The sequence below is a fragment of the Erigeron canadensis genome, chromosome 4 (genome assembly GCF_010389155.1).
Source record: "Erigeron canadensis isolate Cc75 chromosome 4, C_canadensis_v1, whole genome shotgun sequence".
NCBI lineage: Eukaryota > Viridiplantae > Streptophyta > Magnoliopsida > Asterales > Asteraceae > Erigeron > Erigeron canadensis.
In genome coordinates this window covers 8,151,823-8,168,818 of record NC_057764.1, presented here as the reverse complement: position 1 = coordinate 8,168,818, position 16,996 = coordinate 8,151,823, and the positions used below count along the sequence as shown (strand labels likewise).

At 34.6% G+C, this 16,996-nt stretch overlaps 3 protein-coding genes across 6 annotated transcripts; 1 reads left to right on the top strand and 2 right to left on the bottom strand.

The window, feature by feature from the left end:
- Positions 1–3,503: 3,503 nt before the first annotated feature.
- Positions 3,504–4,444, bottom strand: LOC122598504 (syntaxin-125-like). The gene has a single exon (XM_043771097.1). The coding sequence runs from the start codon at positions 4,398–4,400 to the stop codon at positions 3,504–3,506; it is 897 nt and encodes a 298-aa protein (XP_043627032.1). The 5' UTR covers positions 4,401–4,444.
- Positions 4,445–5,621: 1,177 nt separating this feature from the next.
- LOC122596930 (QWRF motif-containing protein 3-like) lies at positions 5,622–9,057 on the bottom strand. The gene is made up of 7 exons (XM_043769574.1): positions 8,580–9,057; positions 7,260–7,813; positions 6,808–6,927; positions 6,585–6,701; positions 5,991–6,080; positions 5,797–5,904; positions 5,622–5,672 (listed from the first exon to the last, which is right to left on the bottom strand). The coding sequence occupies exons 1-7, from the start codon at positions 9,055–9,057 to the stop codon at positions 5,622–5,624; spliced, it is 1,518 nt and encodes a 505-aa protein (XP_043625509.1).
- A 3,027-nt stretch (positions 9,058–12,084) lies between these two features.
- On the top strand, positions 12,085–16,602 carry LOC122596027 (bet1-like protein At4g14600). Of its 4 annotated transcripts, XM_043768525.1 has the most exons (6): positions 12,295–12,384; positions 13,057–13,150; positions 13,405–13,528; positions 14,456–14,512; positions 15,809–15,973; positions 16,406–16,602. In XM_043768525.1, exons 2-5 carry the CDS (start codon positions 13,092–13,094, stop codon positions 15,968–15,970), a joined length of 402 nt encoding a protein of 133 aa, XP_043624460.1. In that variant the 5' UTR covers positions 12,295–12,384; positions 13,057–13,091; the 3' UTR covers positions 15,971–15,973; positions 16,406–16,602. The 4 variants fall into 4 exon arrangements, with proteins under 4 accessions (XP_043624462.1, XP_043624460.1, XP_043624459.1 ...); XM_043768527.1 differs by lacking the exon at positions 16,406–16,602 and having other exon boundaries at positions 12,085–12,384; positions 13,112–13,150; positions 15,809–16,110; XM_043768524.1 differs by lacking the exon at positions 16,406–16,602 and having other exon boundaries at positions 15,809–16,110.
- The last annotated feature ends 394 nt before the right edge of the window (positions 16,603–16,996 follow it).

Sequence of the window (16,996 nt, the reverse complement as noted above, 5' to 3'; positions counted from 1 at the left end):
TCTCTTTTTTTTTTTTTATGTTTCTGTTCTTTTTCTTTCTTATATTGATTAGTTAATAGTTAATTTACTTGTTATATCTTGTTGCAATTCGAATTTGATTATCAAGAAAATGTTCAATTATTGAATGGTGTCCAACAGTTTTTGATTAAAAACGAAGACAAAAGGTTTGATTGATACGCAAATGTAATGCGAATAATGTAAGATTATAAGATATGTAAAAGGCTATGGGATTTTATTTAGATCTGTTTTTGTGTGTTTGATGATGATCCTACAAAATATGGGGTGTTTTTTAGCCGGTTTTGATATGAAGGCTATGAGATTCATATGGGGTGGTGTTGTTCATGATAAGAGCATATGGTATGGAAGATAAACCCCGACCCCGATTGATTACATGGCAGCCAGCGCCGAATATGCTCCCATTCCCCCCATTTCTGCGTCGAGCATTTCATCAAGATTCTTGTTGTCTTCGCCGATGCCCGGGATGTTTACTTTTCTTTGTTTAATAATTATTTAATCTAATAAAACCAAAGTTAATCTTTTACATTTTGCCATGGCTTGCTTTTGGTCATATCATCTCTTTCGTTCAAACTTTCCAAGTTTATAGCACAAAAGGTTCAATAGATGATATGCCAGTAAAAATAAAAATGACATCTGTTGATTGATAATTAGTTAATAAGAAAATATCTCTTCTAAGCATAGAACTCGATCTGTTGCTTCTAAAAGTGCTTCAAAAATTATTCAGGTAGAAATCAACATCTTATGGATACCAACCATTTCTTCTAACCATCAACGGCTTCAAAACCATGGAGACATGGAGTTCGAACGATGATTGAAAAGAAATGTTTATGTGATGGTGATGATTATAATGAATAAAAAATGGGTCCAACAATTTATGTGTTTGATTAATTTGGAGTGGTGGGTGAATGACTGAATGGTTTATAAAAGTAGGAAAGGCGGTGATGTGATCAGACATCTATTATAAATATTTATTTATAGGTTAAAAGTGGTATGGTAACTTCAATTTGCTTATTAAAATAATATAAAGGGGTTATGTTGATGCACGTTGATGTGACAACAGCAACTTAGATTTGATATGTCGTTTAGATTGAGACATTATGTTAATTTATGTCGTATCTATATATGTAATTGATAGATTATGGACTTTATGATTTGGTAATGATCGATTACATGTTTTGGTGTTATATATATGTGTTATGTATGATGTTTGTTGTGTGATATACAAGTACAAACATAATATGTGTTAGGATTCCTGAATAACACTTAGGAATATAACTAAGTCTTATATCTAACGAAGATAAGGTATATCTTCGTTAGAGGCAAACGAAGATAAACTTCGTTTGGTACAAAAGAAGATTAACTTCGTTACATGGGCTGGGCAGCTAAGTTCGTAAGAACAAAACCCAGCAAGCCTAGTTCGACCTGAAACATATATATACGAATGAATACCCTAAAATACATGATCACATTCGACAGATACGTACTCCAGACATCTAAGTTCGTTCTATAGCTTATAGAAACGAATATAGCATCATACGGCTGATTATTTACTTGATAATTAGCGATATACCCGTTTACTAATCAAACTAGTTATCTCGTGAGGATTCCGCACTCACGACATAATCATAGACGATCTTGAGAGCGATCTATAGCTATCGAGGGACTCACAGGTTATGAATGGACAACACAAATATGTAGAAATAATACTGGAGGATAATCTGCTATGTTATTTTAATTATTCAATGTAGAAACACGAATGAAAGATAATCTGATATATATATATGTATATATAAAAGATAAAAATTAGTTTGATAAATATTTTGAGTTGCTTATAGAATTAAAAAAAAATAGTTTTCTGCGTTTTGCGTCCATAACAGCTTAAAACTGATGAAATTGTGAAAGCTGATGTGGCATCGAGCTGGCGTTTTGGATGGTTCTTCATACTTGAACCATACCTGATGCTCTAATGAAGATGTTACAAATTTGGAAATTTTTTAGATCTAACTTATGATTAAAATGACATGTAAAATGATTAAATAATGTTAAATGACATGGAATATACATTTAGGCAAAAATTAAAGAGAAAATGAAATTTAAAAATAATGTTTACCGGTTACTTGATCGAGGACCCTAAAAAAAAGTTTCTCCCGATTTGGTTCCCCACAATAGACATTTTAAAAGTTTGGTCATAAAACAGGATTTTGTGACAAGTTGGGGTATTTTTCAATCAATTAGCCCTTTAGAAAATTGTCTATTGAAGTTAAAAAAAATTAAAAAATAAATAAAAATTTGATAACTTAATTTATTTGAATTACAATATAAAGAATAACTTAATTCATTTGAAATTTACTATTTCTAGAAGGATACAAGTATCACATTATCCGCTATCCTGGTAAATTGTAAGGGGGATGGCAACCCACCTCCCACTCTCTTTTTCATCCCTCACTTTTAACCAATCATATTATGTCCCCTCAAGTCCACCACTCACTCACCACTCATCCGAATTTTGTTGGCATCTGACCACTCACTTCACCACTCACTACTATTTAATAAAAAGTAAAGTTTAAAACAAAAATAAAGTCAAATCATATGTAATGATTGGAAGAAAATGGATTATGGAGCGTGTGATCTGACAACTCATTTGACGCCACCACTCGTGGTGAGGGGTTGATGGCGTTGTTCCAACGTGGTGCCACCCCCACCACTCGTTCATAATCCATCCAATGCCAACCCCTAACAACCATTATTAAAAGTTATTAAACAATGCCGATGAAAATACATGTGGATACCATGCTAATGAATTGTACACATTCAAATAATACCAAAACTAAGAATTAAACTCAAACTCATTTTTCAACAATTGGATATCATTAGCACACTCAAATAACATGATCTTTAACTTTACATGGGGTATTGGGGGTTACCCTCTCCGCGAGTCCACATAATTGGTGCGGCGCACATAATTGGTACACATGTGCGTGCTACTATCAACCATATTAGCCTCTCCCTCTCCGCGTTTTGCGTTCATGGTATGTGTCCAAATGCCGAATTCGACTTGGGTTTTATTAAAAGAATTTTTTTTTTTGTTTTGTTATATGCATTGTACAGTATGTTCATTTTTGGGAAAAGTGGTGTTTTAAGTTATGCGTTCATAAATGCTCAAAATTAAAGAAATGATTAAAGTTGATTTGGTGTTGATGTGGACGATCTTTAACATTTGGAATCATGGTTTTGTCTATAAATCGTCTAGATGCATCATAATCGTCTACAAGAAAGGATCTTTGTGATAGTGATTTTGGATGTGGCCCACAAAAAAATTGTTTATTAGACAGTTGGTGTAAGGAATTGAAAGCTACGATTGTAAGTGTAAGTTACATCTAATATCATATAAATGCTGCAAAGAAATGAAAAGAGAACTCTAAAGGCAAAATAAATTTGGCTCTGGAAAGAAATATTAGGATTGGAAACTTGGAACAAATTCGTAGTTAAGGCCTCATCAACATGGGGAACCAAACAGGGTAAAATGCAACGATAACTAAGACAAGAGCGAGGGCGACGGCGATGCAAGTACATTTCCTCGAGCTCTTTTGCAACTCCCTTGCTTCCACTAATTGCTCGGTTCCACGATGGACAAATGAACTTGCGTGGGCAACATGACTCTCTATGTCGTTTAATTGTTGTCCTTGAGCTTCTACTAGCGCGGCCATGTCCAAAAAGATTTGGTGGAGTTCTATCAAGTTTTTCTCGATATCTTTGACTGCATCATGTCTTTCTTGGATTTCTGAGATTGTGTCCATAATTTGGCCACGGCCCTGCTCCTGTATGGCTTTCTGCATAAAATCCTCGCCTTCTCCACTAGATATTAAATTTTCAATTAATTCATCGTTTGCTTTCTCTCCTGTTATTGTAAAATATCTTCTCCCAACTGTCTCTTTGTATTCTTCATTCATCCGAGTTCGTAATGACTGAAAGTCATCCATCATGGTTTTCAGCTTCTTGCCCAACCCACTAACAACTGACGTACGGGTTCTATCAGTTGAAGAGCCAGGACCACAACCAGGAACCTTCCGATGCTCAACATTTGACTTGTCAAGGGCTACGAGCTTCCCCTTAATGACCTTTACACGCTTCAAGACCTGCTCCACGTCCGAGTCCATCTTGGCCCGGAGTTGTTTCATTGTCTTAGCATTATGGACCGTTTTACTTTCCTCATTTGATTCTTGTAGCTTTTTATACAATTTTTCGACACTTGCCATGTCTTCTTTTACATTCTCCACATCTAGGAAGAACTGATCAAGATCAATTGCGTCATTGCCAGGGCCACCCCCGGCCTCAACATCATTTTGATATTGCTTGAAAGAGCTAGAGAATAGGTCATTCATCTTGATAACCTTTTCTTTCCCAAATATTTGAAGTTTCTAACCCAAATGATAAACAATGAGTTGGGATTCAAGATTTAAGATTAAAAAAGAAATTAAAAAAAAAAAAAAAAAAGCAACACCTTCCCTTCTTCTCTCTCAGGAAAACAAGAGAGAATAATAATAAAATTAATTAAAGGAAGAACCGGAAGAGAAGGTGAAAAAAATCCAAAAGGTTGATCATGTACCTAATAGACAACATTTTCAATGGAAGATAGCTGACATTGGAGGGCCAGTAACTACTTTTTATCTGGGGTTAATATTTAATGTAGGAGAATTTCTGAGATTTAATGGTGTAGAGCATGAAATGCAATTTAATCCAATAAATTCTGATTTCTATTTAAGATATTAACATAAACTAGATAAATACGTATGCCGGGTTATATTTTAAGCCTTAAACCTTCGACAATATCCATACCAGAACACGGCGATCAATCTAGCAGCACAAGAACTGCCTAATTTTGCAGCAACATTTTGGTTACACTCCCAATCTTCCCATATCAAATTACCTTCAGTAATCCTTCTTGATACCAGTTGATAAGTAAGAATTGGATCTCTGCAGAAAAGGTGTCACACATGCTATACAACATTTTTCCGTTGGTTATAATGCAAAGTACTCTAGTTCTTACAATACAGTACATGTTTTAGTCCATGTATCCAAAAGCCACATTCCAATAATCTAGCAATGGGCCAAAGTTTTAACAGAACAATCACAACACTGACATAATATTGAGTGTAAGTGAATACCTTAGCTACTACACATTACAGAAAAGACCGGTTTCCTTTCACCAAACATTCTCTAGTACATTCTGAACGGGTAATCAGAACTGGAACTTACAACCCCCACGAAACACAAAACACTGTTAATACGCATCTTCTTTCTTGAGAAAATAAGACTAGTGGCATATTAATAAAGCACAAAACAGGTTGCTTGTAAAGTTTGTTGTTAATGGTGAGCAATACAAGGACAAGAGAAATAAAAGAATGGTAAACGGAATAGCAACATAACCACAAATCTCCTTAACGCCGCTTGATCCCCCATTGATCGATTATCGTATACAACCTTCACAGAATTAATCAGTTGTAGTGAAAGGTTTTCTCATTCAACTTCACATCGATCAACATAACCCCAACCCATAACCCTTTATACAACTTTTCGTTAACTTTTGATCTTCATTCCATTCTTCACAATGAGCTCATTCCGATAATGCTACACCTTAGACTCTGCTCTTCAATCTGTCATACACAGAAAATCAACATCTTCCTTTCTTTTAATTTTCTTTTCTATAGAACACGATGTTAATATCACATCGAAAAAAGATACATAGAAAATGGTTAGAGTCTTTGAGGTGATTATTACCTCTAATGTTGAAATTACTCTGAAATGATCAAAGCACTCTTCAAGCAACGATTTCTCCTCGACTGCAACTTTTGCTAGCTCTGTAAATGATGGAACAATCTCACAAGTCTGACAAAAAAAAAAACCATGCGTTCTCAATATGTATTCTATAAAATTTTGATAGCTAAGTTTACCCAATAAATTTTACATATTACCGTGGGCATCAGAGACAACGTCATAGTCATAATTGTGCTCACCAAATCTGCTGCGTGTCTAAGAGCAATGGCAGTTGTTTGTAGATCCATCTACAGAGCAATTAATATTTGATCAAGGTAACATCTTCTAAGCTAATTTCTTAGTATACAACTTCAATTTCTGACGATCATCGTGGCATGCCGCATATGTAACATGGAAAAAGAAATTTATGTCCCAACTTACACAACAAGGTTGGGTTTAGGGTCTCGGAATGTAATGAACTATACATGATTGTGTTTATGTTACATAATTTTATTTTTAATGTTTCAACTTCTAAGAAAATGAAATAGTTGTTCATCATTAGAAAATCTCAAAACTTTTAAGACCCTTCTAGTTAGAAGTTTAAAGAATACATAAAGTTCTCTGTTTGATCATGTTCCTATCAAATGATAGCTATCAGCTAGAAAACGAAGTAATTTTTTGCTTTCAATGAAACTTATGTTCGAAAGTCATGTTTGATCATGTTCCTATTCCCATAATGTTTTCTTCAAAAAGAGCAAAATAAATAAACTTGTGTAGGTTGTGATGATGTAATGTGTGTAGGTAATCAATACCTTAGCTCCTTGGATAAGGGGTACTCTACAAGCAACTGCTTCTAAACAATCTTTGGTCATGGAAACGTCAGATATATGTCTCCTTTCCATGTCTCTCCAGGCTTCCAACAGTTTCATCTACACATTGAGTTACTTATTTATAAGCAAGTAAAAATGGGCAAGTCTGTCTCATCATTAAATTGTGCAATATTGATTATTCTAAATTAGCTACGACATTACTCACTTGAGAATGAAATATAAAGTTGAGTTTCATTTCCAACTTCTCTTTCTCCAATTGTAATCTCTTTTGTAACACAGATTGTTGCAGCTTTACAACCCTTTCCCATACTTGTAATGACTGATTCTGCAGTCATGCCATCTTCTAGTGAATTAAAAATGTGATAGTTATATCTATATATGGGTGTGATTAAATTCAAACCAGCCAAAAAGTTTTTAGTATGCTACTTTGCCCCGGTATGAGTAGTTGAAAGTCGGGCCAGTTTAATAATTGAAAAACCGGATTAGCTGGCACAGTCAAACTGGTTTGGCTTGAAGTTCTTACAAGCCGTATTTACTGGTCTGCTTCTGTTTTTTGTCAAAAACCAGTCAAACTGGATCGTGAACACTCCTAGTTATATCTTGTTTAAACTTTTTGAATATTTTTTTATTTATCGTGAGTCATATTTTGAAACATACCTTAGATTTGGTATTTAAGGTTTCATTAACAACATTTGCTCTAGCATTAACATATCTCCATCGAATATAACTTCCATGCAACATTCTTAACTGATGAACATTCTCCACCATGCCCATACCTTCCCCGAGAGGTGACAAACAACCCGACCCATTTTTCTTACTCTTAATCAAATCAAGACCCATGTATAAAAAATTCCTTTTCGGCGTTTTTGAAGGACTTGTTGGAGGCTTGGAGCTCGAAAATGTAGAGTTTGTTGTCATTGGTGGTGATTCAGATCGTCCTGCCAATGAATTCCACTTCGATGACAATGATAAAGAATTAGCCTTTTTCATTGCTTTCTTGATTGTGGATTTCATGGGCGAATTAGCCATGGAATTTCTAAAGCTCAAAGTGGGTGCCATGTAGGATGCAGGAGAGTTTCTTTCTGTGATGATTGGAGATCCAAAATCGCTGCACTCGGAATCATCTGAGAAGGAATTATCTGATCTCATTCGAGAGTATGATTTTCGACGTAGTTCATTGTCATCCACCGATAATCTCCCAGGCATTATAACTGCGGCATAAATGTGTATTCAGGTAGTCAAGGAGTAGGAGTAGAATAGTTTGCGTTTCAAAAAACATATGTATTCTACACGTTTAGTATCTTTAAGATTTTACTAAACATACACCAAAAGTTTGATATATACGATGTTAATTATGATACAAAAGTATCAAGTATGGTATGTGCATGCTTAAATCTATTTTTAACGATGTAGTTATGTATGTTGAAAACATTGTTTATGAGCAATGCCACCGCCCACCTGAAACTGTGTTCTATTGGTCCACTTTAGCCCGCATCACTATTTGAATTTTGCCATATCAAATTCTGTTCAGGTGTTTTCTCTTTCGTTTTTTTGGTTTTTTCCATAGTATACAAATAAATATACAATTAGTTGATACTTATTTGAGAAATCGCGATAATAGCTAAATTTCGTTGCGATTTACTTCTGAAGTGTAGCATTGCGATTTTGTGCCTCTTTATGCGATTTTCCTGAAATATTGCGATTTACCCGGGGCCAGAGCAAGTTGGGTTGGGGTATAGAGCCGTAAGCGCGGTGGGGGTGACAAAGGACGTGCTCGTACGGTTCATATATGGCTATCTTGTGATAATCCAAAAAAACATGGTCATTTTGGTACGATCACAAAGAATTAATTTAATATAATTGAAATTTGACTATTGTCGCGATTTTCTCTTACTTATTTTGGTTACAAAGTATAACAATATGTGAAAATTTGAAGGAATTAATTAATTTAATATAAAAAATAAAACAACAATGTACCTGCTAGTTCCTCCCTAACTCCATCACTAGATGAGGATGAAGAAGAGACTGATGATCTACCGGCCGAAAATCTAAACTTCCCAGTGTATCTCATCGATCCACCAAAAATCGGCTTATGATTTTCTTTCAAGCTGTTCTCTTTCTTAGGAATGTTTTCAAACCTATTAAACTCTGAACAACTTTTTTGTTTACTAAGAAAAGACGAACGAACACTATCCCTTTTACGATCATTTCCAAGACAATCCGCCAACGTGATGGCTTGTGGATTTTCCTTATCGGATTTTAATGAGTTGGGAGTGGAAGAAGGCCATACTCCATTAAGCAATGACCCTTTATGTTTTACAGATGTTTTTTGTTTAGCGTGACGATTAGGCGATGGGGGTAGAGATGGTCGTTGTTCCACGCTAGAGACCGGTGATAAATGTCTAGATTTAACGGACCGGGATTTTTCAAGGAGAGGTTTATCAGAGGAGAACATTTTTTTTTAAATTAAAAGTGAAGAAAAACAAACATTTCCTTAAAAATTGGCGGCTAAATAGATACTTGCAGGCATGCAGGCAGGCTTATATGGAAGTACTTGATCCAATGTCCTTGTGGCCGATAAGATTCAAGAATTTTGGACTTTTTAGTTAAGAGAGTGAGTCAATGATAATGAAACTTAAGTTTACAATATGCCATTTGGTTTGTTTTGAAAACTACATTTTTATTGTTAGCCGGCTTATAAACAAGTCCAACATATATTATAGTAGGGGTGTGTTAAGATTGCTTTGCCTATAAAAATGCATGTTCCTTAATTTAAGTGAAAAACTTATTAAGTTATGATCTTAAAGTAATTCAAATAAGTTACGCCAGTAAAGAGTAACTTTATGGATAGCCAAAGCTTCACATTAGACGTTAAGTATCAAATTGATGTCATATACTCGTATTATCTGTTTGCTTTACAAATTAAATGTTAAAAAAGGTATCATAGAAACTAGAAGAGTCGTCATATATATTTGATGAACTGACTATTTTACAGTATTTGGTACCAAATGGGGCCACGGGGGTTCAGCGAAATGATAAATACAACATCAGATGATATTAATAACTTTAAATATGTTTAAAAAAAGTAGTTTTGAAAGGTCGAACTTGAGGATTGGAGTTGGGATTGGGTTGGAGCTATATTACTATATATAACACTATGATATGATAGTTTAAAGTATGAAACTTTGAATAAGAACAAATTTAATTTAATATTTAATAAGTAATAAATATAACGTATGGACCCCTTATCTATAATCTATATCTAATTATCTATATCTATATTCTATATATATAAACAAACTACCTCTTCCCATTTCAACTATCTACCTTTAAATTATCTAATATCCCCTCTACATTTAAACTACTTCTACACAATACATTATGCAAGTACCGAAATTACCTTTAAAAAAGACGTACTTTAAAAAAACACACACAAAATGTATCTACTCTTAATTTTCTTTCCTTCTTTCTCGCATATTTATCTTCATTGTCGTGGCCCCGCCGCCTGGTCTCTTTCTCTTTCTAGCAATTGCGTCTTCATCACCACGACCGCGTGACCATATCTTTCATCTTCATGGACACCATCCACTACCGGATTCATCACCACCAACCGCTGCCGCCAGATTCATCACCACCAATTCTGCTTAATTTTTGGTTTTATAAACTACATCGAATTATCATTTGTCAATTTAATAATTCTCTTTTTTGGATCGGGTATATGATTTGTAGGACTTTTGTTTCGTTATTTTAGACTTTTCATCATTCAATACGTGGCAACCAAGTATGGAGGTTAGTGTCAGGGTCTTAACAATGAAATTTTTATGGAATTTTTTGTCATGTGAAAATAATTTAGTTGAACCATTTTGTTCTTACATATTTCTCAATTAAGAAACATAGCTTATGACATACTGCTATTGCAGTTATGTGGAGGCCATACATGCATGAGTTCAACAAAATCGTGCTCTACATTCACAAGACCAAATAATATCACTAGCTAATGTAATTAAAGGTTGAATGATTACTACGTATTTTGATGTATTACGTATCGTTATTTTTCTTGATATACTTACATTTGGTAAAGATTTTTTCTCCAATATTACACCTTTTTTATTTTTATCATTACAGCCAGTAATTTCTTTTCCAAGAATATTACAACCTTTAATTAAGATTTATTTCCCCCAATATCACAACCTTTTCAACTTTTTAATTATCAAACTTTACATTCTCATTTAAAATAATAAACGATCAACGAAGATAATGAAGATATCAGTGATGTCTAATGCAGATTCTCAATCCCCAGCTTATATCATCGGCACTATAACCCCCGGTACGACTGTACCTATTGCCAATGCAGGTGCTCCACCCAATGGTATTGCACGACTATGTAATATGTTTCTTACTTCTTACACTTATCATACATATTAAGTAACACATCTTTCGGTTTCATTAATTATAAAAACTAACTTATCGTTAAATCATTTGATCGAATGCAATTTCTCCCTCTCCCTGGTCTGCATACTCCTGTCAACGTTGGCACTCCATTCTCATATTTTGCCTTGCTCCAGTCTTCATACACCTCTGAAGGTGACTTGTGCACCCTCACATTTGATTTGTGTAGTTGGTTTCGTTTTGATATTCATTTTTACACTTGGTCCATCTAAATAAAGATAAACCTACGTGTTTTACTTCTTTTGCAATTTTGAAGGTTATTTATGTATTTTGACTTATTGATACTAATCTATCGTTATAAAATTTTGTCCGCATCTATCTTACTTCTTGTTAAACAATTGTTATGATGATAGCTTCATACAGATTATTGTTCAAAACATTTTGCGTTAATGAATTTAATGACCCATCAACATATAAACCCCTCCCCCGCAAACAACAACAATGGTTTACACCTTTAGCCAGACTAAAAAATACATGAGTTGGATCGTACATTTATCTAATAACACGATATCACCACTTAACCACCATTTTTTCCTCAGGTCCCGCTGCATCGCGTGAGAACCACTCTAGTCACTTATAAAACATATTGAATTATTCTATTTTAGAATATTCAACACTTGTTTATACCCAAAATACTCATATTTCTTAATTATAATTACCTTATACATTTAATCTATACTTTTATACTATTTAATAAAAAAAAACAAATTAAATGTTATATGGAGAAATTTTCTAAAAGAGCATTAATATTAAATTACACTACCGGTCTTTATTTTTTAAAATATTTTCATTAACCATTTAGATTAATTACTTTTACATCAATTATCTGTACCATTTTACACCACCTCCACCGGCAACCGTCTTTCCCAACACCACACCGTTGTCGTCACAACCACCGCCGCATTGAGCGGATTCCGTGTTAATAATCAGATATCATTCATGCTTCAACCACAATTTCTATAGCAGGAGAGCTAGGAAAAAAAAAAAAAAACTTGAAATCGGTGAAGATATATAACTAAAGAATCTGATTGTCTTTTTCATCTCTCTTAACAATCTCGCATCATGAATACGGGTGTTTGATTCCATCACTCGGAACGTCTTTTTCATCTCTCCGGCAATCCCCAACAACCCATCGGTTTCTTACCTTGTTGGAAATTGCAACCCACACCTTGATATCCATTTTAAAAAAGAGTACAGCCGCTACTTTTTTATATCTTTCTCTTTTCTCCCCCCACCGGAAAAAAAACGATCTCTCTTTGCCGGAACGTCGATTTCTATTAAACGAACCGAAGCTAAAAGGAACGCGAATTTCAGCCTTGATACGTCAAATCAGGTACGCTTATATTACCGTTTCGGATCGCCTTACGAGAAACCCTGATTCGTACCCGTTTCCTGTGACTATGAGTCGGTTGATACATAAATTGTTTTGCGTTGTTGGTTGTAGTATATACCAGATCTTTGACTGGTTATCGGGTATCAGTGCTAGTTATATATATATATATATATATATATATGTATTAATTAATGACAAGAGGCATCTCGTGTGGATGTTTCAAAACGAGACTAATGGCTTGAGTGATTTGTGTTAGGATTTATTGTTTTGGTTTTGTCCATGTGTAGCTTTCGTTTTTGGATCATTAAATTTGGAAGATTATTAGCATTACCTTTACGGGTTGTGGTTCTATATCATATGCATACGTGACTGACTGATATTTATCTTTAACAAATACTTGGACATGGCCAAAGAGATAAACAATAGACAAGGCAAAATATATAAGATCACTCAGTTTTCAAGATTTTTGTACTTCAAATTCAATTGTTAGTCTACATTATCACTACTTTATCAATTTACGTGATTTTTATCCCGTTTATTTGAATGATATGTGTTTCCCTGGTTCAGTTAGTCATCAAAGTTTTCACTTCAAGGGAGACAGATTTTTGCTTCAGGGATTCCCAACTATATGATTTCCTTGTAGTACACTGATTTTATTTGCTCCTTTTTTAGAGTTCCTCAGTTAGCACACCGTTTCAATCTTTCTAATGGCGTCTAGTTCTAACAGAGGTGGTGGCTACTATGGTGCTGCTCCATATAGATCAAGGTACTTATTTTGTTCATCCTTTTACAATATATTTTTTTTTTTTCTCAATATTTCAATTGCTAGGCCAAGCTTCATTGCCTTTAAGCAGAGAATTAAATGATTTACTGAAGGAACTATATTAATGTAAATCTCAATATGACATTATGAGCCCGAGCCCGATCCTTTATACTTCTGAACTTCCTGCTTGATCAACTTTTATCACTAAGGCAGAGTGGAAAATGTTGAGTCTGATAGGCTTTTGCTTATCTTAACAGAGAAGGGCTTAGCACCAGACAAGGAACTGGTTCTGATGAAATTCAACTGCGCATTGATCCAATGCATGCAGATCTAGATGATGAGATCAGTGGCCTCCGAAAGCAAGTTAGGCAGTTAAAGAATGTAAGCAACCTTTTAAGTTTTATCAGCTTTTTGCATTATACAGGGCATATAATCTTCTACTAATTTATAATGAAATAAGGCCATATTCTTCTGGCAGCAAGACCATATTACATATAACAAAATCATTGTTAAATAAGTGTTATAAGTAATTGTACCATGTTTTTTCAAAAAACACCTATAATAATAAACACCATCTTTCACTGTTACTTGTACATAACATATGAAAATGTTGGTAACGGGCAACGCTGACCAGCCCCACACCTTTCCTAAGGACAATATGTTGCAGGCTTTTCTCAGAGTTCACTCAGCAACCTTCCAAGGAGAGTGTCCACCCAACCGGGGAGGATAATCATATTCACAAAGTCCTCACCTCAGCAACAAATTGAGCTACGTACTTGAAACCTGACCCCAAAGTTGTAGCCTGGGGGGAGTGAACTTTTGTCTTCACTGGAAATTTCTAAGCCCTTCACCACCAGGTTACCCCCTTGGGCTGTTTACTAACATAGTGACCTAAGACAAGAAATCAATGAACAAAAAAAAAACACGAACTAAGTTTAGGACATAATGTTACTATTCTTCTATACCCTAGAATAATTAAACTATTAAAGCAAGATAAATCAAATCGTAAGTTGGTAGAAGATATCAAATATAGGCAATAATCTAAGGGATGTTCACTTGTCCTTTCCCCAACAATTTGAATAATCTTGTATATACGGCAACCTGTCTGGATGTTGTTCTTGAACTTCGTTACACATTTTTGATGATACCTTTGTGTTGGTTAACTTTTCTTGGTTATTGCTTTACATTTCTATATTTTCAAATGTCAGTAAGATGTTGCTGCATATGTACCCCTTCCTTTCTGGTGCACAAGTATGTCTCCTAGGAAATAATCTCTCTGTTCATGCTCATGTTATTTTTGCGTAACAGGTAGCCTCAGAGATCGAGTCAGAGGCCAAATTTCAGAATGAGTTTATTAACCAGCTGGTATGACATTACCTCTGTTCCTCTTAGTCTTAAACTTAATTTTTATGGTGTGGTATATAGTTCCATTAGATATACCTTGTCATGAATCATTGGCCGAGTTTCTCAGTGATTTGTGTTATTATGATTAGAATTCATTAGTCAATGGCTTGCTAATATGAAGCTAACTTAACCTTTCTACATGCAATAGTTCATTAACATCTATCCAGACTGGTAAGTAACTGTTCACTGTTCAGTGCCATTTGAAATGGCCAAAAGGGAGTAATAATATTCAAATCAACCAAAACCATTCTGAGAAGTTATTAAACTACCTAATGTATACTGCTTATAAGGAGTTTTATGTTTATAGTTGCCCCCAATGTGAGGTGGATGTCCCGTCCTCACGTGTAGGTGGTTAGAAAAATATGATCAAATTTATTGTCTTATTGGGACATGTAAGCTCACATAGGTGTGTTGACTGCCAAGCAAGCCAGGCCTAGCCTAAGTATAGCTCCGATGTGAAATTTGTCGATTAAGCCTATATGAGCAGAAAATGTTTTAACCCATGTGCTAGTTTCCATGCTGAGGTAGACTATATGGTAGAAATGGCATTTTGACACTTTTACCAAAAGTGGGTCCAATGGAATTGTAATCTAATTTCAAAAAACAGGTGACTTTAGAACTCAAGCAAAATAGAAATGGGTATAATGGGTTGAGAGTTGCCCAAAGTGTCATAATCTTATTTAGTAACTTGGTATTTGTAAATTTTAAAAAGGTATTGATTGGTTACTAAACCTCGACCTGTTTGGGTCGGTATAACAAACTGTTTGTTTGACCAGCTACCCTAACCGTGCGACCTGATTGTTGGATGAAAGCCTCTTTATCTGTTCCTCGGCGCATCCACTTACCAACGATTTGCGTCATCACTTTTAGATATACGGTTTTCTCTATGGATCATATTCTTTGAATAGGAGTTGTGATTTGGCCTTACGTGTGTGGACTGATAGAGCATTTGTACGATAATAGTTAGAGGTGGGCATTTCGACTTTTTACTTATGGATGGGTTGATTTGGGTTGTGTTTTACTTAATGAGTCAAATAATAGAAGCTATGTAATGCATATACGACCTCCTATAAATGTCTTATTTATAGTTTATGTTTGTTATCATATTATGAGTATTATTTTTTTTAATATTATTATGACTGTGTTTGTGGATCAAAGGCTGATACTCTAGATTTAGTATGTTATAAAAATGTATTTGTCGGAATAATGCGTGAATGGTTGATGAATGTCTTGCTTTTTCTTCTTCCAACTTTGCAGCAAATGACCCTTATTAAAGCACAAGCAGGAGTGAAGAACAACATGAGGAAATTAAACAAAAGCATCATTCTGTCTGGTTCAAGCCATGTTTTGCACGTCGTCCTCTTTGCCCTTTTTTGCCTCTTTCTTGTCTATATCTGGTCCAAGTTTTCACGAAGATGATAGGTAAGATGTGTTCCATAAACGTAAAACATGTTTTATTTGAAGAGTTGAAGGGTTCACTAGATGCTAGCAAATACTATCTTAAACTGTGTGTTTGTTTACATGTAAAGATTACAACTAATGTGAAACGTTACAAAGTGTCTTCTCTCCCCTTTTTTTTTGTATTTTTTTTATTTCCATATATGTTTTAAGATTGCAACACTTGTGGCTAGTTGTATGAATTTGAGCAAACCCAGAGGCTCAGGCTTGCTTACGCTAATCGCGTCAACATTTATAGGAGTATTGAACCCCTCTAAACTTGCTGAATATGTAGGCACACCAAAATAAAATCTACTTGAGAAAATAGTTTTAATTTTGTTGAGCCTTTTTCATTGAAAGCGACTATTGAAATTCAGTATATGCTTACCCATTGAGCTTTATCTCGTGTGGTATCAGGTATGTGTGATGACCCATCTATCCATAGATTGTGGATTCAAGTCTTAGCATGGACATTTTATAAATACGTGCCAAATTTATGTGAAGTTATCTTAATTTTTAATATTTATGTTCATGAATGTATCACATGTATGTATCAATGTATGTACATTAACTGTGAAGTGACCATACATAAAGGCCATGGTTTATACTCTAAAGTTGATCCACATTTATGTATTGACATAAGTTTTTAAGTTCTTATCGATTTGAGTTTATATCCCCTATAAGCGACTAACCATTTAGTTGTCTTTACAGAGTTTGGTAAAATCGGATAAACTTTTCAATCATGTAACATGTGGGTTCGGTGAAATGACTTCCAGTGATATACACAATTTTTCAATTTATTGATTCTAGTTGTTTAAACAGGTATGCACATCGCACCTCCTAACTCGTGATAAAGCTATACCCGAAATCCCATGGTCTCAACTAAATAACAATTACACTATATGACCGATAATACCAATATCACCAACTTCAAACCAAAGATGCAAAGCAAAAGCCATGTCCTAACCAGACTTAGACTATCAAGAGCAAGACGCTCTTTTTCCACTT